Source organism: Semicossyphus pulcher, unplaced genomic scaffold (genome assembly GCF_022749685.1).
Source record: "Semicossyphus pulcher isolate SPU_LCO1_2020_fin unplaced genomic scaffold, fSemPul1.0.p SCAF_5, whole genome shotgun sequence".
Lineage (NCBI taxonomy): Eukaryota > Metazoa > Chordata > Actinopteri > Labriformes > Labridae > Semicossyphus > Semicossyphus pulcher.
Window position 1 is genome coordinate 19,586,261 of NW_027211726.1, and position 24,741 is coordinate 19,611,001.

The window sequence follows — 24,741 nt, forward strand, 5'->3', positions numbered from 1 at the left end:
AAACTCAGCGCCCCGCAAATAATACATGAAAGCATTACGCATCATGCAAGTCTCACACGATAGACATTCAGACAGTCGCAACACACAAACACACAGGCCCTAAAACACAAAGGGGATTAAAGAGGTACAATAACAATGTACTCTATAACGATTAACACACGAGGTCATCTCGTTGATTGTGGGATGCCTAATTGAAGACATCCAGTGCAATCAGCATGGCCGTGGCCATGACGCACAACTTTGGCACATTTGAGGTATCTGTTTGTGTGTGCAACCTTTACGACTTTACATTAGCACGTTCTGCACAGGAGCAGTGTGAGGAAGGTTCACACAGTCGTAGTGTAACGCGTATTTAACGTCAGATTTCAAAAGAAAGTGGACACACTTTAAACCATGGCCTACATTTGTTTGGACAGCAATGATATCGTTCTTTCGAACACAATACACAATATAAAACAAATCTATCAGTCAGGAACGGTCCATATAACTGCCTAAAGTCCCAAATAGTGCATTAACCCATCGTAAGTGTCCATATATCCCCTCCAACAACCAGGACTTTGGCTTTGATACACGGGATGTGAGCTTTAATATATACAGGCCGCTGTGGCCCAAAAGAGGCAGTTTAGTTAGAGGAGTAAGGATCTGCCCCCGTGGAGGAGACAGTCGATGATGTGGGAGAAGGAGTAGAGGGGGCTGAGATTGACTTCTCTGATTCTGCATCGTCCATTTTATCTTGAATCCTCTCTCCCGGATCTGAGGATGCAGCTTTGGCCGGCAGCAGGCCTTCCTTCTCCCTCTTCTTCTGCTTCATCCTGCGGTTCTGGAACCAGATTTTCACCTGAGTCTCATTCAGCTGCAGTGCAGCCGCAATCTCCACGCGCCGCGCCCGGGTCAGGTACTTGTTGAAGTGGAACTCTTTTTCCAGCTCCGTCAGCTGCTTGGTGGTGAAGTTGGTCCGGACCGTGTTCGGCTGACCCCCATAACCGTACTCCCCAGACCTGCCTGCTGACAGAGAAACACATCATTATGAACTTGCAGAAAAGGTTTAACCTACATGTCCCCTACTCACAACACATATGATTTATAAGTTCTCGTGCCTTGGAGCAACATTTACGCAGCAAGAAGCGACTTTTATGCAGCAAAATACAACTTTTACGCACCTGTAAACAACTTTTACGCAGCAGAAACAACTTTTACGCAGCAGTGAATTATTGTCAGCTGTTATGAAACATGCTGTAATACATATCTCACACATCTAAAATTACAATTAAAGAAGCTCTGGCTAAAGGCACCGCTTGACACCCACCTGTTTTTGGTGGATTCCTTTTGACTTTCATCCAGTCGAAGGTTTGTGCAGAAGACGCACTCTCAGACAGAGGAGAACAGCAACCCTCCAGGTGAGCAGCGTGCAGGGGTGACAGCGGATTCGAGCAACCAGGAAAAGGAGTTGCCTGCTCGTGCCCTCCGCCATATGCAGCATGGGCATACTGCAGCTGACCCAGGGGTGCTGCACTGTAACCTTGGCGATGCTGAGAGACCATGGAAGAGGAAATGTTCCCCGAGTACATGAGAGGGCCGCACTGTGGGAATCCAGCTGTGGAGTCTACTTCCTGGTTGAGCGCGTAATGGTTATATGTAGTGCAGAAACTTTGGGGTCCATAGCTGGAGCTGCAGGCCGGATGGGCCCCATAAGCGAGACCCAGCGGGCTCGCAGTGGTCTGGTATGACCCGGGCTGGTGCGGGATGCCATCAGGGGAAGCCCTGCTCGCCATGAAGCGCTCATCTGCCCCGCAGTTGTTGACAGTCACCGCGCACGACTGGAAAGTTGTAATCCCGTGGTCCGAGTGGAAAGCCCTGACAGAGCACGAGCCACCTTCACCGCTCATCACCGAGTAGTCTAAGAAGCTGCTCATTGTAGCATCGTTCAACCGGGACCGAGGGACCGTCCGCTGCACAGACACCCTCTGATCTCTTCCTCTCTCTCCCCTCTTATCTCCCCTTCTTACCCTGAGTGACCGTGCCAACCTTTACCTATACTCCTGATTAGAGGAGGGAGGGGGGCGCACGGGCCGATATCAATGAACGGGTGCTGTCACGTGGGCCCCGGGTCAGCCAGTGAGGCACTTGTCCTTATCCCCTCAGCCGGTGACAGATTGGTGTTTGAGTGGCTATTTAAATTCCAGGCGCTCGTCGATCAAGGTGACGCGCGTCGCCGCTAATGTATTGGCCGAGCAAACAATGAGCTGGGAGGCAGACGGCGGTGGACAGCTCCGGGGTCGCATGAAGAGCGGAGGAACGGCGGCTTCTAACCCCCTGCTGGGCGCGTTTCCACCCGGGGAAAGATTAACGCTTCACCCTGTGTAACCTCTCCACGAGGAGGACCTGCACTCTGACCTCAGGTACGGTATTTTTGGAACAGAGAGAAGGATAGGTGTGCGTGCGTAAACGTGTTGGTGTTGGTGCGTATGCGCGCAGGAAGTCGTGCGTGTGCCCTCTGTGCGTGTGATGCCATATGTATAATAGTGTCATTCTCTCCTGCATGGATGGATGGCTCAGGCAGACTGTGTGTGTGTGTGTGTGTGTGTGTGTGTGTGTGTGTGTGTGTGTGTGTGTGTGTGTGTGTGAGAGAGAGAGAGAGAGAGAGAGACTGCCACAGGCTATGTGGGCTTTCAATGTCCCATTCCAATGCGAAGTGTTTCACGCTTTAACACTGTGAGGGATTCGCTCAGCAAATATTTTCACAGTGTGACAGTGAGGGAGAGGCAGGAAGGCTGCTCTCCTGACATGGGCAAAAAGAGCTCGAGCTCAGTCAAAGAGACTTTTTTCCCCTCCAAACTTTGTACCCCATCAAGGTCGCAGTAGAAACATTTGGCAGCTTTTCAGCTCTTTGCAGGAGGTCACAGGTGACGCAACGACAAGACAACACATTAAACATTAAGATGATGTGGTATTAATTTTTTCTCTCCCGGGGTCACGGGGTCTGCTATCTACTCTGATTTCACTCCCACTTGTATTCATTACGCATGTATAGTGATCGAATGATGTGATAATGCGGGGCCCGTCGTGGGGCTATAATGTGCATCTATAGCCCGAGGTGCGAGTGTGGGCTGATTATCCTGTTAAGTTCATCAAATAAAGCTGTTGGAGAAATTAATGGCGGCGGAAAGCTGTGCAGAGAAAAAGGCTGAGGGAGGGAGAGAGAGAGAGTGCGTGGGAGAGCTGCGGAGAAGAGATAGCAGAGAGCAGGGCCAACCTCTCACTGAGGAAGGAAAAGAAAGGGGAGGGGAGGGAGGGAGGGAGGAGGAGATCACATGGCAGGATGAGCGCCCCCACTGGCAGCATGTGGTAAATCAGCCAAAATGCTAAATAGAGGGACTATACTGTTTTTTGAACAGTTTTACGCTTCTTTATGGAGGTTTGAAAGGGGACTATTTTACTTCATACTCCATATCCCCTGATAGCTATTACTTTTGTATTAAGATATTAGAAAGACCAGCTGCCTTCTTACATGTTACTAACAATACTAATTTGATTATATAATATGTGAAGAGGCAACATAAGGGGCCAGGGGTCTTCCTCCCGACATCAGGGCTGCTGTTATGTTTGAATTATGTTGCTACTTTTACTCAAGTTTTGCGCATGGCTTATAATGACGTGTCCCTACACTGTGCTGCTGCTGCTTTAACTCGAGTTGAGGATCTACAGTGAATACTTCCTCCACCACTTCTTTAGGTTCAGGCGTAAAATGGATTAAATATAAAGTAGGCACAGAAATAAAGACGTTATTTTTTTCCATTCTCTTCTATTTCATGCTCGTGGAACTCTAAAGAAACTGAAGAGGTGATGCAAACTTCCCACCAGTGAAAAAAAAAGCGCAGTGGGGTCAATACCACCACCCCCTCCCCTCTCTCTCTCTCCCCTCTCCCTCTCCCCAGCTGCCTCTGCCTCAGCACTGAGTGAGTGGGCGCAGTGGATCCTGCATGTGGAAACTTCAGCAGGCGTTGGAGCTCTCTGGGCTCTTTGTGTGGACACATGTGCGCAGAAAAGGCGCGCTGTCTCGGAATGATTTGGTTATACTGGGCCTATGGTTCAGTCACTGGAGTGCAGGAGTGCATAGGATCGCCCCCTCCCCTCTTTTACCCTTAACACCCCCCCTTCCTCAAACACACACACACACACACACACACACACACACACACACACACACACACACACACACACATACACGCACACACACACACACACACACACACACACACACACACACATTGGCACATACAGGCTCCAGTTCACCAGTGGGCTAATGTTCAGCCAGTCGATGGGCTGCTTATGAGTTCCAGATTATCCGATAAACCGCCGCTGAACTCGCGAGCTCGTGAATTACGCGCGTGCAGACGAGTTTGTGAATCGATTTGCGATTCAACCAGTGGTTGTTTTTGCAGTTCTCACACACAGAGGGGCAAAAGTGGAATTACATATTGAGTCAAGCTGTGCACGAGCTAATAACTGATTCCCATAAGTCAACGCAAGTGCAATACAATAGTGCAAGACCTTTCATAATCCCTGTATTGAGAAAAAAAAAAAAAAAACCTCTCCAATAATGTTGTAAAATTCCCACAAAACTCTCGCAATAAAGTAAGAAAAATTATCCTGATACTCTCTCTGCAGCTATTATTAGTTAATGCAGGATTTATTAATCCCTTGTAGTCCAGAGGTAGTCTGTTTGGAGCTTGGTCTATTAGCACAGAGGGAAAAGAGTGCAGCCTCTAACCTGCAGGCAGCTACTGCACGCTGCCGCTGTGGCCGAGCCAGAGCCGTGTTTAAACAAGCTATAAAAATGAATTATGACCAAACGCACGCAGAGACTCGGCCCCCTTTTAGCGCAGGAATTGGGGAGTCCCGTATGAAAATGTAAGTGGGGTTTTATTTGTGCACATTACGCCACAATTGGTCTCCTTAATGTCCGTCTCATTCATGCCACGGAGTGATTTATGAGCTCCTGAAGGCAAACATGGCTCGGGCATTCGCCTGCAACATGCACACAATGTTAAGAGCCGCGTCATGCTAAGATCCGTGTTTGCTTTTACTCTGCAAAAGGATGAAGTCTGAAGGTGGGAGTAAAAATAATCTGCGGTTAGAGGTTTGTGAGCTGAGCTGAGGAAAGTGACTAACATTTATGCAAATCTGAAACACAAATTAAATCAAAAATTACTTCAGGAAAACATGTGCTACTGTTTGGCATCGATGATGTTGTAATTGCTGCTAATTTGTAGAATTGATTAAATATTGTAACTTCAATTTTAAAAAGTTGATCACAAAAGTTTTAATTAAATTAATTTAAAAACCGGACCGTCTTTGTGTGTTCGAAAATACTTCTTCTGTTTCAGTAAACTGTTCCAAACAATTCGGCTTATTTTTGAATTTTAATTAAATACAAAAGTAAAATTCAGACGTGTGTGTGTGCCACAACTCACCGCCGTCAACACTATTTATATTCATTACCAACCTGTTGTTAAATTAGCATAAGGTCCCCAGCTTTCTGTGCCCTACTTTTTCTAGTTTGCATCTTGAATAATTCAAGCAAAAATTATTCAGCCTGTAAACAGAAAAAGAAACGACTCAAAACACCAGAAAAAAAGAAGATTGTAGCAAGTTATTTGTATTCTAACAAAAATATCCAAGACATTGGAAGCTATACAAAAATAAAAAGGAGCAGGTTCCATAGGCCTAATATCGTATAATTATTCACACACACTCATAATTTCCATTCCAAGAGATCAATTTGTTATGGTAATTACAAGTTTGAGTAGAGCTATTTCAGTGATTTAATTCCATCCTTACCTTGTATTAATCGTCAAGTCAAATATCAACAGAATAAATGTGCCGAATATACAAATAACATCAGAGTTAATACCAGCGCAGCCTCATTTTAATGTCCCAGAAAGGAGAAAAAAGAATTACTGTGATTGATTTCAGTTAATAGTTCAGATGCTGCAGGTCGATTGTAGTCAGAGACTCCGAGAAAAAATAGAAACTGTCCGTGGAAATGTCCACGGGGCTGTCCAGAGACTCTGACAGGCTCGGCGAGGCTGCGTCGGAGAGCTGTAGGCAGGAATCCGAGGAGAAAGGTTGAAAATCGTGTAAAGAAACATCCAGGGCCGGGGGACTGCCGCCATTGTCCGGGCCAGATGCCGAGCCGGGGCCCATTGTTGACATGCAGCCCGGAACAGTGGGTGACGGGTTGGGAAAATGTTTCAGATTTTTGTCATTGCTGTTCAGCGGCGCAGCAGCAAAACCCATCGCCTCGCTATTGTGGAGCTGCTGCGTGGAGCTGAGAGAGTTATTCTGAAAGGAGCAGGTATCTCTCTCCAGCAGGGCCCCGCTCCGCTCGTACAGGGGGCCCGCCTCGTCCTCCTCCTCCTCGCTGTGGATGCCGTCCTCGGCGCACGGCCCTTTCCCCTCCCCGTTGTGGTTCTCCTTGCTCTGTGTCTGCCGCTTGTGCTTCATGCGCCGGTTTTGGAACCAGACTTTAACCTGCCTCTCGGTCAGATCCAGCAGGGCCGCTATCTCCACCCTCCTCGGCCGGCACAGATACTTGTTGAAGTGGAACTCCTTTTCCAGCTCCAGCAGCTGGGTGTTGGTGTACGCTGTCCTCAGCCGCCGGGAGCCTCCTCCTCCTCCCCCGGCGCTCTCCACGATCTCAGGCGAGCCTGGAAAACAAGCAAGCACGGTAGCAGGGGATTAAAAACGCAGGACACAACAGTTACATAACCCCGCTGCCCGTGAATCAAACATTATGGCTCCCACAAACCACCAGAGAGAAGCTGACAACAAGCTGCAGCAAAATGGCCGCTGGAGCTACACTGACCCAGAGCTTTAAACCAAAAAACATCACAACCTAAAGATACTTATCAGATTGTTTTAAGCATAAAATAAGGTGCAGCATGAGCGTGAAGCAAACAGTATAAAAGCAGTGAGGTCCAGGCTGCTGTGGGATACTAATGAATGCTCCAGCTGCCCTCCTCGGCAACGGCACTCCATCACTCTTCATTACTGTCACACATCAAAACTCTGCTCGGCTAGGGGAATAAATCATCTTACATCACCAAACTTTACACAAACTTTTTTTCTTCTTCTTCTTTCGACATACAAAATCATAGCAAACCAGTAAGCACGCATCTATCAGAATAACGAGATATTTTATGTTTTAGGACAGGCCTGCAGGCTCGATTCTAGCTCCAGATAGTAAACACTTACGCACTAAGTGTTTTAAAATGCACCCACCTTTCGGAGAGAAGCACACAGGTCCATTGGAGATGGTGGTGGTGGCGGTGGAGGTCGGCAGGTGGTTCCTCTTGGACGCTTTCTTTTCGCGCATCCACGGGTACTCCGGGGGTAAGGAGGCTGTGGGCAGCGGGCTGCATCCGTCGGGGCTGTGCCTGGGCCGGCCGTGCCGCGGATGGCTGCCCGGGTTGAGGCTGGGGATGGTCTGCTCAAAGGGAGGAGGAATCAGTGTCGGGCGTGAAAGCGTCGAGCTCTTGATTGATGAACTTTGAAATGAATCAGCGACAGGGGGGAAAGATGTCAGGCACTCAGCAAGCGACGGCTGACTATTGATAAAACCGCTCTCTCGCTCGAATTCGTAATTCATCTCCGCTCCCTGAGAGCCGAGGAAAGTTTGCACGCGTATTTTTTAGAAATGTTGCAGCTCAGTGAGGACGAGGCAGAAAAAATCATTAAAAAAAAATCTCCTGGTGGTGTTTTTTCTATTTCACTGATTACGGCCGTATGGGGACCGAGCGAGTATTAAACTATTGAATTCATGGAGACAAGGTTGAAATTGGACCGAATTGCCTGTCACATGATTACCTCTGCCCAATGACAATTTGGGGTTTAATCAAAAGAAGCCCCTGTCTGCCTGATTGATCCAGAAACTCTGCTGAAGAACGCCTCGCTCAGCTGGGGGACGACTGTTTTTATTTACATCTTTGTCCGCTCAGTTTATGCTCCTCGCGCCCCTCCAGTCCACTCCACTAAGCTACAAAATGTGTGTTTTTAAGAATGGCTGACGCTCACTATTACAGGGAAGGAGCCCAGCCTGGGGTGCGCGGATTCGTGCACTCCTCTTTCTCGTATTGTTTGAAGATGTCAGTCGAGAACGCCCCCACCACTCACACACACACAGACACAGACACACACAGGGACACACACACATTTCACGCCAGTAGCTATTCATATAGGCAAGAAGTCTGGCTCTAGATGTGAAAAAAAAACATACCCTCAAAACTGATTTTGAGACTTCTCGACAGAAGCAGACCCCAACAGTCCAGCCTGTTCAGTAGCTCTGTGATTTCTGCGCTTCTCCACAGATGCATAATAATGAAATATGTAGTGCATCCATTGACATGTGTTGCAATAAAAAGCCCATCCATTAAGTTAATACTGACGGATATGACACAGTCACACCATTTCATCCCATAACAGCTGTTTAACATTTACAGATAAGCTCCACAAAACTTGTGAACAGATATTAATGTATGTGTTAGTGTGTGTGTGTGTGTGTGTGTGTGTGTGTGTGTGTGTGTGTGTGTGTGTGTGTGTGTGTGTGTGTGTGTGTGTGTGTGTGCGCATGTTCACTCATAAATATTGCATTATAAGCCTTTATGTACTTCCTCTATAAAAATGATTTGAAAGCACGTCGGTTATTCGATTAATGCGATTTTTTCATCAGGAGGTCATGCCCGTAAAAGTGCGTAATTATCCCCACAAACACTCCAGGTCGAATACACATGTCATCTTTCTTTTATGATTGTTAACAGTCCATTTTTAAGTGATCAAATGTGTCATTATGGTGACCTTACTTTCACTATGATCCTAACATTTAAGATGGTTTCATTATTGTTTTTAAGGCTCGAGCAGGGTTGACTGGGAGGACAGCAGCTATATCGCTAAGAAAAGCATCTCGCTGTATTTCAGCATCAATTCTAACTGAAATCACAATAAAGCAAACAGCAACACGTTCACAATCGACCATTTACAACGAGCCCATTTGCAGCGTTATTATGTAGATGGAAGTGTTATTGAATGGCTCTTCCCCGCAGCGTTGCAGTGGTTTTATGGACCTTCCAGAATCATCTGTGAAAGCCACATTCGGGGTGTTTTTTCGTCAAGCACTACATGTTGTATTTTCATTCTTTCGACGAAAAAAATATGTCCTAGTAGTGGGTATGAGAGGGAGGAAGAGGAGAAGTGGTAGGCCTCTCTCAGTTTGTTGCTTATATACCAAACAAAGAGTCCTGGAAGCCTGCGCGCGATCAATCTTACTCGCCAAAAGGTCTGACAGCTCGGTGCCCTCACAACACATTTAAGGCTTCTAACTCTCCCCCGGATCAAATGCAGCCAGGAAGCGGCGAGAAACACTGGCCACTCAGATTAGAACCAGTTTCTGCTCGCAGTTAGAGCCGGGCTGTCGCTGGAGGGATTTTTTAGAAGATAAATAAGAATCCAGCTACACAAGATGCCACCATTTCCTTTCTGAGGAGGAGGTCTAGAGCGCCAGCGGTGAGTAGGGCGAAGCAGCTTCCCCACCTGGCTTTTATTTTTTTTTGGATTGTGAATTAATTTGCACAACGAAAAATATTTGTAGTATTTTTTTCTCTAAGACAGTCAGGTTTGTGAGGGGACCAGAGCTTCTGGAGTTGCTAGGGGGAAGAGATGGATGGCTTTTTTTGGAATTACGCACGGGCTTTGTGTGCGAGGAAAGGAGTGGGTGGCGGCTTTTAGTGGACCCCAGCTTGTTCTTCACACTTGTCTCTACAGCAGGATTGATTTAAGAGCACTTTCCCACGGAGGGAGATGCAATGAAAGAAATACAAAATCTTCCGTTTCAGTTAGAAACGTTATTTATGTGCTACCTGAGCATGGCGCATGTGGGTCAAATCAGTGTTTGGCTGTGTGTGTGCGTGTGCATGCGTGCGCGTGTGGGTCTCAGTGTGTGTTGGATGCAGAAATACTCAATGCATCAGCTTTTTTTTTTTTTTTTTTTTACTGTGACACACCATGGTTCAATTGTTCTAGGTTTCCCTGCTAACCATATGTCAGGGCTGCTAATGTTCATGCCCTCTTATATCAATCAGATTTGACGGGAAATTATGTTAAAAAAAACACTGCTGATACAAAAAGGCATAAACTATAACCAACATGTAAACGTGAAGGAAAAATATTTTTGTAAGTTGGTGGGAAAGACTTCAATTCGATTATGTTTTAGCCTGCCTTGTTCCAAAAACAGAGTACAAAGCAAAATGGGCATTTCAGATCATGTGTCCATGTATTTTTAGATTATACTAAGAAATTACGGTAATCATGAAAACAATTCATAGAAATTACAACTCTATCTACGCAGACCCTTCATTTTAACGAAACATTTTAACAGTTTTTCAGATTATAATCATAATTTGCTTTGTTGTTTCCATCCACACATTCAGTGTTAAAAATCAGCGCAATAATGAGACACATAAGCCCCCCGTGTTATTCGACTATAGTTGGAATCCTCTCCGGCCGCATTTGACTGACTAAACATATCAGGGAATTATTTTTCAAACGATTTCTCATTTAGCTTGTTGTCTTCTTGCAGAATGTCCATGAAGGGCCCGCGTGACAGTTTTTATTATTATGGATGTGCCCACGCGGATGAGAGGAGGGGAGAAGGCCACCCGAGAGTTTGACTTCACGTCGAATCAAGAGGAGGAGAGAAAAATAAAGACGCATTTGTTCTACATTTGTTTTTGTGTGCGGCCGTTTGAATTTGTGTTACTGAATATTAAATGTGGTGCAGGAGTGTCATAGGATTATCATTTGTGAATTGATTTTTATTTATCTGGGCTAATATTATTCTATTAAGCCTTTTTTATTTTGCCAGAAATGGTTTTCCTCATTTTTATTCTCACCTTTAATTTTCTCTACCTTTGAGAAATATATAACAATATTATCATGTAATAATTGCAGAGCTAGAAATATTGACGTATTTATTTCTGCTGAATTTATTGAAATGTTGATATTTCTATTTAAGAAACTGTTTTATATTTTATTTCATGTTCGTGTGCAATGCCTGTGATGCGTCTAAATTAAAACTACAAGTTTTGCTGCATTTATATTTCAATTCTTTTTATTTATGTCCTTGAACTGGAGCAGCATGGAATGTATGATTTTGAAAAAAAAGAAAATGATGTGTGTTTGTTTATTCTTCAATAAAGAAACGTGTGTCCTTCTTTGCACCCTTATTGCATGACTGATTGATTTTACATTCGCTGAGAAAAGAAAACACCTCCTCGGAGAAGGAAAAGAAAAATGGAAGCAGCCTGTTAGCAACATGCTGCTGCTGCTGCAGACTGCATATAGAGGCTGGAAAAGGGCCGAGACGCTAATATTCCACTAACATCCCCACACAAAGATGCAGAGGTGTCAAATAATACTAAAGGACTCCTTTATCTTTACACCCAACAAAATAAATAACATTTGAAAGTCCAATAGAACAACACAAGCAAGGGAGGCTGCGTGTGAGCTCATGACCCTTGTTTTTGAAAATGTATTTTCCCCACAGTCCCAGCTCGTGGCTCCGGAGGATCCTTTCACAAGTGCAACAAAATGCAAAATACAATTCTTCAACTGCGGATAAATAAAAGACGGACAAATTCACATTAAAATGAATAACATATGTTCATAATACCCTGTTTGAATTTCAATTAAAAGGAAAAAAAAGATTAAATAGGCCTATGCATATACTGTGCCCCCCTCCCTCCCGCTCTACAGCCCAGATAAAGGTCTTTGTGAGACAATGACACGAGCAAATAGAGAAAAATTCAAGCAAGTCGTGATTATTTATCCTACGCTACTTCACACATCAAACTATAGAGAACATAAACAAAAGCAGAGAGGAGGTGGAAGCCGTGAGGAGGCGCAGAAACAAAGCGGTGATGTATCTGGAGGTGGATAAGACAATGGGGCGGAGTGATCCACCGCTACAGATGCGTCAGTTTGGGCGCTTCCTGGATTCTTCCCTGAGAGTAGTGCGGCGTAAGGTCTGTGTAAGTCGGTGTGGGATCACACACTCCGTGATGCTGACTGTTGCCCATTGTGATTGCTCCGTTGTAGTCCATGTTAGCGGACGGCGGGTGCGAGAGATGGGTCAGACCGAAAACGGAGGTCCCAGAGTTGGGCATTGAATCCATGTAACCTCCGCCGACATAAACAGGGCTGCCCTGTATGTGTGTCCCGTAGTTGCCATTGCCTTGGAGAGGGTGCGCGTCATACTCGGGCGTGGCCGAGTCGGTCCCGGGATACCTCTTCTGGGAGGGCGGGCAGTTGTTCAAAGGAGGGGGATATGACGTGCCCATACCGTACGCGTTTTGATGAGGTTTATTGTAAGACGTCGGCGACTGGGAGTCATAAGGAACACTGTTTACAAGAGAATGCATAGAGTTGAGGTATCCACCGCCTCCTCCACCGCCGCCCCCACCCGAGGCAGGGCCCACGGGACTCCGTGGGGACTGTCCGCCAGGGGAAGGCATCATCCCGACGCCTTTTTGATCCTTCTTGTATTTCATCCGGCGGTTCTGGAACCAGATTTTGATCTGTCTCTCAGTGAGGTTGAGCAGGTTGGCCATCTCCACCCTCCGGGGTCTGCAGAGGTACCGGTTAAAGTGGAACTCCTTCTCCAGCTCCACTAGCTGCGCGCTGGTGTAAGCTGTCCGGGCCCTCTTCGATGCTGCTGACCCCGGAGGACTCTTGTCTCCGGGGCAACTCTCCACTGTCAGGGAGGAGGAGAGGAGGGTGTCAATCAGTAATCCATTACAGACAGACAGTGAGGGAGTAAGAGAGAGAGGGAGAGAGAGAGAGAGAGAGAGAGAGAGAGAGAGAGAGAGAGAGAGAGAGAGAGAGAGAGAGAGAGAGAGACAGGGGAGTGAGAGTGAAAGCCAAACCTGATGACAACACTCACACAGCAGATAACAGACTTTAAACCATCACGAGGGGTGTGGGGATCTTAAGCAAACAGTACACTAGATAAATAAGACAGTCCCAGCAGTTTTATCATCGACTCTGCCTCCTCCTCCTCCTCCTCCTTCTTCTTTACGCACGCGCGCGTCTTTATGTGTTCCAAACATCACAACATTTTGATAAATCTGCTCCCTACTGTAGAGCACAAGGGTTATCACGAGGGCTCCATACGACAATTAACAATCGATGCATGGACACTGCGCATGCGTGTACGCTACACTGAGTGCAAAGCGGGGAGACGTAACTGGAGAATAGTAGGTCAATATCTGATGTGGAACCAGGTAACCTCAGATTTCCCACTAAAACATTTTGACCCTCATCTCTCCCCGTAGTCAGAGAGTAGCACACGCGTAATGCAAACACAAGCATTATGTATTCCTCGGGGTGTATAAAGCAGCTCGCCTCGCCTCCACTGATAAGCCTCCCCCTCTAAGAGGCTGGAGCTTGGCTGCAGAACAGCAAGGCGTTGGTCTACTTACTGCTGTGGCACGTGGCCAACACTTAATAAATTTTACTACCTGTCATCCGAACATGGAGCAAGAGGAATGCAGTATGACATACCTGAACCATTAGATTATGACAGACATGAAAGGGAGGAAACACCCATGTATGTAGGGCAATCGTTTATGACAGCGATTATTACTGTATGATTATTTTAAAAGTACTTTCAAATGATTTATTGAATAGATTTATTAAATAGGCTGGTTTGGGTTACGTTTTTTAATTGCAGAATATAGTTATTGTTATATGGTGTACGTGCGTAAAACGTGCGTAAAAGGCTTTTTGTAAATGTTTGCACCCTAGCAGTGTTTCAAATAATGAAATTGCCTTTCCAAACATGAATTCCAAGTAAGGGCGACATACTGCTTGGAGCTTTAAAAATCTTTTAGGGTTTATTTTTTGACTAAGAGTATAACTTAGTCAGAAAATAAACCCTAAATAATCAAAGGAGAGGGCCGTGAGAAAGTGAGCATTCCTTATTTATCAGATTGGGTCCATTTATTACCAGTAATATCAATATACTACCCTGACCCAACACGTTTTCTCTAAAGAAGGGTCTGGCGTGTGTGCGTAAAGCGTGCGTAAAAAAGCGGGTGCCTTGTAGCTTTGCATTTTGGCTCTTACCATAGGACTACTTCATTTTCAAATGATAAATTAATCAAAGTGAGATGGTATGTTAGACTTTCATGTTAGAACTAAGCAAGAAAACACACAAAAACATATTTGCTGCCCTTACCCATTACGTTTTCCTTCGCTGTATTAGTGGGATTTGGCTTTCATGCGTGCGTAAAACGTGCTCAAAAGCGTTCCATACAAACTAGTAAGGCAAGTTTTCCCTTATTACTTTAGAAAAACTTTTCCTAAACAAAATCATAATTAAATAATCTAAAATGTGAGCGGCAGCACCTTAGAAGACTGTATAAAACTACCTATGACTTAATTAGAAAAATTACCCTCTTAATTTACATAAAAGAAGGTAATTGGAAAATGAGCATCTCTGATTTTGTTGTAATTGAGTCTATTTAAATAAAGACCAACAAAACCCATAGCACCCCGCACTGGCCAACCAAGTTTCCATTTAATCAACACACTCAGTGTGCGTAAAATGGGCTTTAAAAAAGGTACTTTAACGTTTTTATTACCAAGATAAAAGCCCCTTCTCAGCCATAAATCTAGTCGAGCACTACCTGTACAGTAATTGAAATAGTAAGCATAAAATACTAAAAATCAGAAGGTCATGGGAAGATGAGCACCTCTGAATTTTCAAATGACCTCAATGTAAATAAAACCCTAAAACACAACCCCCCACCCTGACCCACCGAGTCTCCCTCTAATCAAAACATCAGGACAAACTGAAACAACTGTTGTGCGTGTTTGTTTGTTGTCTCTGTGGGAACATTGTGTGATCAGTGGAGATGCGTGTTTACAGTAGGGACAGGTCAGCTGCAGGGCACAGGGACAACAAATGGTGGGACCTTCTTTAGACACATGTTTCTTTGAAAGTCTCAAACCTTACAGTGTATATCATATGTTGTTTTATATTTAATGTCTATGGAAGCGCAATAAAATGCCTGAATTAAAGATGTGTACGCGTAAAGTAGTAAAGTTAATAGTCTTTGATATTTTGGGAACATTATAACCTTCATATGGGTGTTCTTTTTGTCCCCTCCCTCCTAACTCCTTACCTTACCACCCACCTACACCCTCCTTGTATTGTGTCCTCCCTTACCAAAACTTGTGTAACTCTCTGGTCAGAGGCTATCAGGTTCTGTGTGTGTGTTAGCATGAGAAGTTTTTAGGTGTGAAGTACCTGAACTGGAGCTACTGGCGGGTTTCTGCTTGGTGTTCTGACGGGATTCCTTCATCCAGGGGAAGATATGTTTGCGGGTGGTGGAGGTCGGGGAGCCGTTCTTGGCACTGGGCTGGCTGGACCCGTTGCTCGTGTTATGGCTGATAGCACCGGGGGATTGTGAAGGAGGGGGTGGGCCTGACACCGGCACCTGCGGTTGATTGCTTTCGGGATGAACCTTCGCCTGCGCCGCCTGAATGGCTGTGGTCCTGTCGCAGCTCTCCGCCATCTCCCCCGGCTTCTGCAGAGCCACGGAGCCGTCAGGAGACTGCAGGGAGCAGGCAGGTCGATGGTACTCACTTTCCACATGAGAGGCGCGGGGATATTGGACCTGATTGGCATCATAACTGAAGCCATTTGCGCTTTGATATGGGTAGCCACTGTAAATTGCGGAGCTGTCGTAGTAGGTTGCCTTTTGCATCTCGCCGTTTCCCAATATTTATTTCAGAAACTGACAGGGTCTTGACACCCTTGTAGAATAACATTGGCACCCCGTGGTCACGTGACGCCTCTCCGCCAATGGCCTCCTCGGGTGAACCTAGGGTTACAAGAAGCACTGTGAGGAGAAGAAATGGTGGCGATCCATCTTACTTTTCAATACAGGCGTGACACTGGAGACTATGGAAGCAAGATAGGGCCAGCAGTCCTGTAGACTATTACCGTTTACCTTCTGGCTTACACAGGGCACAAAGGCGCGCGCTAACCTTGTATTACCATCTGTGCCAGAACACATCAAAACAAAACCTTTTCACAAGCATTTCAGATTGCCAAAACAATTTTAAGAGCTAACTAGAAACTGCGTGACATTTTAAACCTCAGAGGCGGTTAACAATGAAACTGAATACAGAGTTACATTCACAGAGGAGGCTGTGGGAGAGCTTATTAGCGGGTTACCACAAAATAATATTTCTGTTTTTATTGTTATCCTACCAACAGGCCTGTCAACACTGTATCTCGTTTCCTCTGCAGCAGGTGGAAATATTCCGTCTGTTCCCACAAACTTTTAACCCGTTTTTGTCTTTCACTGTTAAGACTTTTTTTTAAACTAAAGCAGAAAATGCATTTAGCCTCCCCCGCCACCTGCGCAGAGCAAAAACAGGCACATTCTCTTCTTTTTCTTTGCTCTGCATGCGTAAGATAAATGGAAGGGCCACGAGGAAACCTGAAAAACCGGGCGGGCACCCGTGCATCTCCATGACCACGGTATGAACTTTTCCTTGCAGGCCCATAATAATGGCTGCTGTCGGTGCTGTCTGCGCGGCGGCCCGGCGCGGTGATGTATGGGGGTCATTGGGCCGGGACGGCCTGCTCGGAATGAGCGGCCCGGTGAGCAGCCGGGCCCGGTACTCAGGCGGACAGACACCCGGGAGGGCACAGCTAGAGCCCGCTGCTAAAGCACCATCATTCACGCAGGTAAGCATGGAGGTCAGCCTCTGAGAGATTATTGGGGAAACTATAAACCATAATAGGCGCAGATCCTCGGGTCTTTTAGGGGAAATATTTCATAATGTGACATTACTAATGCAATAGAGCAGTATTTAATTAGAGCCCCTGTGTTTTAATATAACCATTAAATAGAGCGTAATGCATACTTAAAATAATGATGATATCATAAATAATAGCTGGATTACTTTTAGATAAAAGTTAATGAATTAAAAAAATAATTTAATTGAAAATCTCCCTTTTAATGTTTTGCTCTGAAATCATGCACTTCTTTTGTTTGAGCGCAGTCAGTCCATCCAAGGCAGCAGACAATTAGATAGTGAAATAAAAAAGATTAAAAGTAAATGAATAACTTTTTTATTTTAATCAAATTATCTATTTTTACCCGCTGGAACAAACAGGCCCTCAACTATAATGATGTTACAGCTGCAGGTTATAATGAAAGTGTACGACTACTTGTTTATTTCACATTCTACACGTATAGAAGCCTTTAGTCCCGTCGCAGGCACACTACTGTAATGCATATCTGTTAAATGTACACAAAGCAATGATGTGAAAATGTGCATTAACTCTGGCGTCGTGCATTCGTGCATAACAAGAAGCAAATCAGTCTCAAAATGAGCCCTGAGCTTCACCCTCAGCGCAGCTAAACCGCACAGTGAAAGAAGGTGTCTTCACTAAATGTGCACTCACGCTGACCTGGGAAAGATATGAGAGAGCTCGGTGCTGTGTGTCTCCAGGCGAGCCATAGCGATAGTCATAAATGGCAGAGAAAGAGAGACAAATGACAGACTTGAGCGTTTGTACGTGGAGCAGCAACAGCAGCCTGCTCCGCGTTAGAGAAATCTGGCTGCCTGGCTGTGTGTGTGAACTCTTCCTGAACCGAGATCTAAGTCATACGGTGATAAATCACCGCGCGACACACAAACTCCGCCATTTACAACCGAGGGAGCCTATTTCTGGCCTGCTTACCTTATCCTCTGACGACGAATGCAGAGCACCGAGCGATATTTTCTCATTCAGCGACGAAATCGATCAAAGCAGTAATCCAGAGAAAAAGTTTAAAGGCAGGGCTGGCTGGCTGAGTGAAGCAGCAGCAGCAGGAGATGACTGCGCCCTGCCATACCAGGCATTAGCAGCCACAACAAAAAAAAAAGGGAAGAGCCGAGAGAACCCCTTTCCTTTCTTCCTTTTCTTTTTTTCCTACTCGACGTGGATGGGTAAACCGAGATTACGAAAGCAGGCGTGAGCAGTCAGGTCACAGAGATAAGACTTATCTGGCCTCAGGATTGAATTTATCGTCCTGCTATAGAGCAATGACCAGAGCTTCATAGCAACATTAAAGTCAGCTTAGGCAATGCTGGACTGTGTGATCCTCCACCAGTACCATGCAGACACCAGTGAACTGCCCCGAACCAGAGCGTCACCATAGACAAAAAAAATTATGCAAATAAGTAGCGCCTTGGAAAGCCAGTTCAAATCAAGTAGCTGCCTCTCCTCCTCCCCCAACCAAATGAGCCGGAGTGTCTAGAAAAAATAATGCATTGAAACAAACAGAATATGAGTCAATTCTGTGAGTGTTTTAGACGCTTTTGTTATTTACTCCACGTCTTGTAGTTGAGTTATGAGCTGAGTGGATGAGATTTTAAAGAGAGGGGAGAATACAAAGGAAGAATCAGCCGCTGCATTTCCATTTCCACGGAACAAAAAGGGCTTCTATCCACGGATTAATCATTAACCCGCATTTTTGCATGTGTTCCTCAATCTTTTGGCACAAGAACGCGCAATTCGTTTTCATTGCAGCGCCAGATTCTCCTCTGCCTGCATGGCTCTTTCTGTGACGAATACAACATGTATTCTGACAGATTAGAAAGCACAACAACTTCACATCAGAGCCGTGTTCGCTGTATATCAAGGGAAAAACCCCACCGGGAGCAGGGTGTGAAAAATGGGAAGAAGTTTCATCACCAAAAGGCAGAGCGGAGGACCTGCAGCGAGGAGCGGGGGAGAGGAGAGCCGGCAGCAGGGGGAATCCCTCTGCAGGGTAATGCTGCCTCTCTGCAGCCAAAAGAAAGAAGGAAAAAATAGATTTATGTCCTCTCAGCTTCCCGGGGCTGTAAACACGTCCAGAGCTGCAGCTTCTCTGCTGCGTTCAGGCTCTGGGACAAAATTCAACCACACAATTAAAAAGGTAGAAGACGCGGACGGCGTGGGAGGGTGAGTGGGACAAAAATTCACGCGTGAGGATTTTTTTTTTTAGTCAACTCGGCTTTTTTCTTTCACTTTGTATAATTATTTACTTCTTTGTGCTTTAAACTGCTGATTCGCCTCTCTCTTTAATTTGGCCCTGAGCAGAGGGTTAAATGTTAGTAAGGTGGTGGATGTTTCGCCCACTGCCGTGCGTAAGAAGGCGTAAAACAATATGTGGAGGAAAAAACCTGAAATGTTGATGAAAGAAAAAACATTTTTAAAACTTCAGTGCAGTCAACTATAGCAGCTACAAGCAGATGGCTTTCACAGAAAGTAGTTTTTGAAAGGAGGAAGGCAGCGCTCCAAGAGCTGCGATTCCCCTCGTCACTTTTATAGTGACAAATTACACCACAAAGACAAGTGGAGGAGAAGGAATTATTGCTCTCGCGCTGGTCATATTGCTGCTACAAGGAAATGTACAAGCCATAAGCTGCCTCTCTATCCCTGCGCGTGCTTCGGTGGGCGTGTGTGGTACTTATTAGAAATTGAATAAGGATATCACCATCAAGCATTCATAACACAAATCAATAAAGATATATGGACTTACCGTGGGCAGTTCAAGGTGTCTCCGAGACCGCTCGATGGCCTGAATTTACTCTGCTGGATTTCTGCAAGGAGGAGGAAATGTTTTGAATTTCTCATGGGATCATAGACAATTTAACGTGCTCTGTAAAATATTTTGGAGTCAAATTTATTTTCAAATAGGCGCTCATTTATTGTAAGCAATTTGAAAATAATAGCTCATGCGTTATTATGCGTAATTGTTCAGGCCTCATTTTAAAAAGGCGCAAAAGGAAAAGATCTGACAAAAGGTTGTCCCAGGTTTATTCACATTTCATGTAAGCTTTTTCAACCTATTTATTTGGGTACATTTTTAGATTCAACTGAAGGCAGTTATTATTATATCTCTACAGCTTCATGGAGCCATAAAACATTGTCTCCTTTTAACAGTTTGAAGCAAAATATGAGGCAAAATTAATCCACCCGTAGGAGACAAAAGATCATCCAAAACTAATCAACAAACTGCTTAAATAAAAAGAAATACAAAATCCTCTCTGACAAAAATGAAAACATAAGATAAAAATATTTCTGCCTTTCAGTGTAATATTAGAACATAAAACGGGCCTGTATGCAAATATCGTGTTTGTTGTTTCCCTGTTGTCCCGTGAGCATTTTCTCCACACACGGATCGAATAGTCATTAGCTCTCGCGCACCATCTTCCCCAAGTCCCCGCGCCCATAAATCAAGCAGTAGCGCCGTGACCTCAGCGCGGCCGCGCGGTCCTGGATGGCACTCCGTCTCCCATTATATCCTCGTTTCCCCGGCGGAGCGACACAACCCCACCGCTTTCCCCGCCTGTTTTATGGGGCTCGTTTTGATGTATCATTTACGCACAAAAACCTCACGTAACGACATGATGTTTTGTTTTATAGGACCGGTTGAACCTCGGAGCGGCCGCGCGCTCTGTTTGGGTTCCTCTTGGAAGCCGATATTTAAATGGCCGCTTTATTTACAAACGGCTTCACAGGCCCGTTTATTCAGCTGGCTGCTCGTGCTGGAAAAGATCGGATTAAAACAGAATTATTTCATTATTTATTCTAAGTTTATCTTGACACTAACAATGGCTTTAATATAACGTGTAGCCTTAGGAACTATACAATGGAACAAAGCTTGAATCTCACTGACCCAGGCTGCTTCTTAAATGATAACCTCTGTATGCTGTGTGTGTATTTGTTGGGCTTTTTATGTGTCGCTTCATTATCAACGATAAATCAGATATATTAACAGATAGATGAATATTTATAGCTTAAACGTGTCTATTTCAACGCTCTGCAAAAGCACTGGACCCCCTTTTTACTGACCTCTGCCTCGCGCAGCAATAACTCACGACAGTAATGAACAATCGGCGGAAATACCTCAAAATAAAATCCATCCTCCCAAAGCTCGAGCTCTGAGTCTGTCCGCGTGGAAAAACATATCCGTCCGTGACAGCAGTAGAATACATCCACAAAGCCGGGATCCTCTCTGCTTCAGCCTGCCTCTCTGCTGCTTTTCTCCCCTCGATAAATAAACTACAAAGCCCGGACTCCCCTCACGGTAAGTGGGGGTAACCCGCGTATAATCAGCATCATATGGCCAGACCGGGGCTCCGGTTTTCTTCCCCGTGCCATAACATCGCGCAGTATTATGCGCCCCGCTCACGTGACGCAACGTCAACTTAAATCCCTTTTATTTGAGCCCGTGAATCATTAATGGAGGCAGTCATTGCCCCTGAGGAGAAACGGATCAGTTTGGAGGGAGAAAAAAGAGGGCTATGTGACACTGCAATGTATCTGGCAGAGGAGCAGGTCTCTCGCAGAGAAGCAGCTTTTCCACGTGTCGCCCATTCAGGGGGAAAGACTGCTCTGTCAGTTTTAAAGTGCCATATATTCTGTGCCTGTTAGCGGCTGAAAGAGCTAATCCTGCTGTATTATACTGAGTTTCAAGTGCAGCCACGGCTCAGAGCCAGGCTAAAAAGCAGAGTGTTTTGCACTGCAGCGTGATAATTCGCACTATGTGAGCTGGAGAGAGCTTTCCCTACAAAACACCGTTTAAAGCCTGGCACAATGACTACTCATCATTTTAGCAAACATCTTCTCCTTTCTCTTTACAGCACAGCCTGGGCTACACAGAGCCTTTACTCAATATCGCCCCCCCGCCCTCAGACCCACAGTTAGGTTGTAGCACCACTTAGTCAGCCTCTGGTTCTCCATCAGCAAAAGCCAGCATGTTTTGGGCCAAATTGAAAACAAAAAGTCACACATTTACCTGTCCTAAATAAGGAGGCAGTGCGTCCTGGTGGTCGCGAGGGGTGCGTGTCAGTCAGCAGTGGGCGGAAAGTGGAGGTGAGGGAACCAAAGAGTGGCTGCTCGACCCCGCTGATCAGAACATGGACCCCCATTCGACCTACATGCGCTTACGCGTTTCCTACCAGCTGAGGGAAATTACAGGTTTGTGCAAAGGAAGAGTTTAGAGATTTTAGAGAGAGGAGGGGCGGGGGGGACGGTGGCTAAAGTGCCAACATTAGCCAAAATCCTGCTACAGTTTGTCTTGACCACTAAAATATAAACTAAACCCCCTCTAAAAGAGCGTGCCACGCGTGTGCCATGGAAGATTTCTGGCTTGTGCCACGGCAGGTTTTGCCAGAAGTCTCAGCCCGGAAGAGCTTCCCTCACCTCGGCACCGTTTGGCGCTTGTTTTCCGTCAACACCGAGCAGCGGGCGTGGAAAAAATCCCACCACAACTATTAATCATGTGGGGCGGACATAGACATCTTCCCACTCCCACACCAGCCTTTGTCCTCTCAAACTACAAGTTGAGCGGCAAACTTTTAAAGGCAGGAACAGAAGCAGAGTAGCGCCTATTAATTCACCTTCAGTACTTCAGAAAGTAAAGAATATTGATGATCCGGGTTCAGGTTTAAGTTTTACGCGCATTATTATGAATAGGAGACTAATTCTAATTGTTTAAAAGAGCGTTTGTGTCTGTAAAAAGTTATTTTGTTCTCTTTTTGTTCCTCTACAGTTACACATGTGAAGCTGTCACCAGGATTTTATGGCTCGACATGACCGTGGACTGGAAGCTAATCCCTCGTTGCCTTTCGCCACCGCACCTGAACTCTCCCCTGACCCGGGCAGAGCTCACAGGGAGTCGAGTGGGAAGTTATTTTGAGTTCAAAAACAAGCAGAAGATGGAAACCAAAGGCCCTGAGCTGGTAGCCTACTTCTCTCTCTCTCTCTATTTGTTGCACTTTTTAAAAAAAGACATGCTCTTTGCTTGATTGATTGTGTTTTAGATTTAAAATGTTTTAGCATAAAAATGTTTCAGAGTTATCTACACAAATCAGGGCTCCTTATCACTGTCAGCGGAGAGGAGTTAAAGGCGCAGACCTCTGGATGTTGGCCAGACGGAGGTCCATATCTCCCCACATTGTTGACACTCAGACCTCTTAACAGGCAGGGCGTGGGTTCCCGAGACCCAGTCGGAGATAAAACTCTTTCTGTGAGGTTTTTTCACCGGCCAATATCAAGGCTGGAAACTCAAAGCTTTAGCTTACATGGAGACGTCTCTAAGTAAGACAGGACAGCGTGTCTGTTTGCGTAAAGGTGGTTGTAATAAAGTCATTTAAATTTGCATCATGGCTCTTTATTATGATTAAAAATATTCTGGTTTTCATGTGATAGCTGTCAGTGAAAGTGTGAAGGTAAGTGCAAACTAGCCGCATAATAATATGAATTAATTATATTATATGTATTAACATGATCAGAAACACTTAGGACTTTGTTAATGATTAACCTGTGTCCAAATGACTATTGTGTTCACTCTCACTGAAAGGCGCTTTATAGCAACAGACAAGCCTTTATCTATTGTTGCTTTTGTTTAAATACACTTACTATTATCTCTAAATTCAACATGAGACATTAATGTAAATATTAAAGTACAAACTGTAAAATCCAATGATAACAAGAACTAATATTTGCTCCGTTTTTTAAAAGGCATTTAAAATAATTGAGAGTAACTTTGCAAACATAAACGCAGACGGATTGCAGCATTTAGTACCCAGAAAAGTTTCAGGTAAACCATATTTGTTTCCCCTGCAGCCACATGTACTATTTTTATATTTGAAACTATTATGCAAAACTATTTAGTCTCATAATACATTTATTATCAAACTGAAGGAAACATTTCTCACCATAATTTGGATTCTAACTTGAAGATTTAGGAGTTAAGGAAAAGTCGTCAAGCTTTCCTTTATCACATTCACTGAAAGGTCCAAGATCAGCTGTCTTTTATATGTAACATTTAGGCACACAATTAACACACATATTAAGTAATAAATTAAATTTAAAGTACATTCAAATGTTTATTATATGTGTAACAATAAGTAAATTGGGATATCAGGAAACTGTACAGTGATGACAGCTGGAAATAAATCGATTATATTGAAACACTGAATTTGCGCAAGAAGATCATGAACCAAACCCCACTTCCGGGATATTATATATATATATTTTAAGATCTCCAGAAAATGTAAGAAAATAAAATAATAGCCAGATCTACTCACAGGTCATGACGGTCTGAGTCCAGAGTTTTGTCAGGGTGAGAAGAGATGTGACTCGCACCCTGCAGAGGATCACTTCAACTGAAAATAAGGCAGATTTTCACATCTATTTCTGACCCCGGGGCATTCATTATTCAACAAGTCACGTGAACAGGCGAATTAAAATTTCAGAACATTGGAAGTGACCTCTATTCGCGAATCAAATGACTTGAGATCCGTAATTTAACTAGTTGGACTTGTTGGAGTCTGCGCAAAATCGGTGCCAATCAGCCTCAACGCCATCTTCTGCACAGATCCCATGTCTGCAGCGAGAGCAGCACAGAGAGCAGGGGAGTGCGTGAAGACGGTTCTAACGTTTGTGCAGGATTATTTTCCTCATTATAAATACATGTTAAAGACTTAAATAAAAAGTTACACTGACAAAGATGTAAAGCTTCTAAAAAAAATGTCACTGTGGGGATTTTAGGGAATGTCAGTTTTATCTATTTACGATTAAATGCATTGCAGCCTAATTCATTTTGCTTTTATTGTCTTAAACGTGGA

General features: G+C 44.8%; 3 protein-coding genes and 1 long non-coding RNA gene across 6 annotated transcripts; 1 reads left to right on the top strand and 3 right to left on the bottom strand.

Annotated features, from left to right (window-relative positions):
• Nucleotides 1-622: 622 nt before the first annotated feature.
• On the bottom strand, nucleotides 623-2,006 carry hoxa1a (homeobox A1a). Its single transcript, XM_069681596.1, has 2 exons — nucleotides 1,307-2,006; nucleotides 623-1,002 (listed from the first exon to the last, which is right to left on the bottom strand). The coding sequence occupies exons 1-2, from the start codon at nucleotides 1,911-1,913 to the stop codon at nucleotides 623-625; spliced, it is 987 nt and encodes a 328-aa protein (XP_069537697.1). The 5' UTR covers nucleotides 1,914-2,006.
• Nucleotides 2,007-5,507: 3,501 nt separating this feature from the next.
• On the bottom strand, nucleotides 5,508-11,038 carry LOC138608729 (homeobox protein Hox-A2a). Its single transcript, XM_069681295.1, has 2 exons — nucleotides 7,285-11,038; nucleotides 5,508-6,710 (listed from the first exon to the last, which is right to left on the bottom strand). Exons 1-2 carry the CDS (start codon nucleotides 7,649-7,651, stop codon nucleotides 5,977-5,979), a joined length of 1,101 nt encoding a protein of 366 aa, XP_069537396.1. The 5' UTR covers nucleotides 7,652-11,038; the 3' UTR covers nucleotides 5,508-5,976.
• Nucleotides 11,035-21,999, bottom strand: hoxa3a (homeobox A3a). Of its 3 annotated transcripts, none has more exons than XM_069681294.1 (4): nucleotides 21,906-21,999; nucleotides 19,644-19,704; nucleotides 15,365-15,941; nucleotides 11,035-12,805 (listed from the first exon to the last, which is right to left on the bottom strand). In XM_069681294.1, the coding sequence occupies exons 3-4, from the start codon at nucleotides 15,822-15,824 to the stop codon at nucleotides 12,018-12,020; spliced, it is 1,248 nt and encodes a 415-aa protein (XP_069537395.1). In that variant the 5' UTR covers nucleotides 15,825-15,941; nucleotides 19,644-19,704; nucleotides 21,906-21,999; the 3' UTR covers nucleotides 11,035-12,017. The 3 variants fall into 3 exon arrangements, with proteins under 3 accessions (XP_069537395.1, XP_069537394.1, XP_069537393.1); XM_069681293.1 differs by lacking the exon at nucleotides 21,906-21,999 and adding an exon at nucleotides 21,014-21,299; XM_069681292.1 differs by lacking the exons at nucleotides 19,644-19,704; nucleotides 21,906-21,999 and adding an exon at nucleotides 17,819-18,201.
• Nucleotides 18,417-23,270, top strand: LOC138608731 (uncharacterized). Its single transcript, XR_011309455.1, has 2 exons — nucleotides 18,417-19,063; nucleotides 22,662-23,270. It is a non-coding gene; the product is annotated as an uncharacterized lncRNA (long non-coding RNA).
• Nucleotides 23,271-24,741: the final 1,471 nt, after the last annotated feature.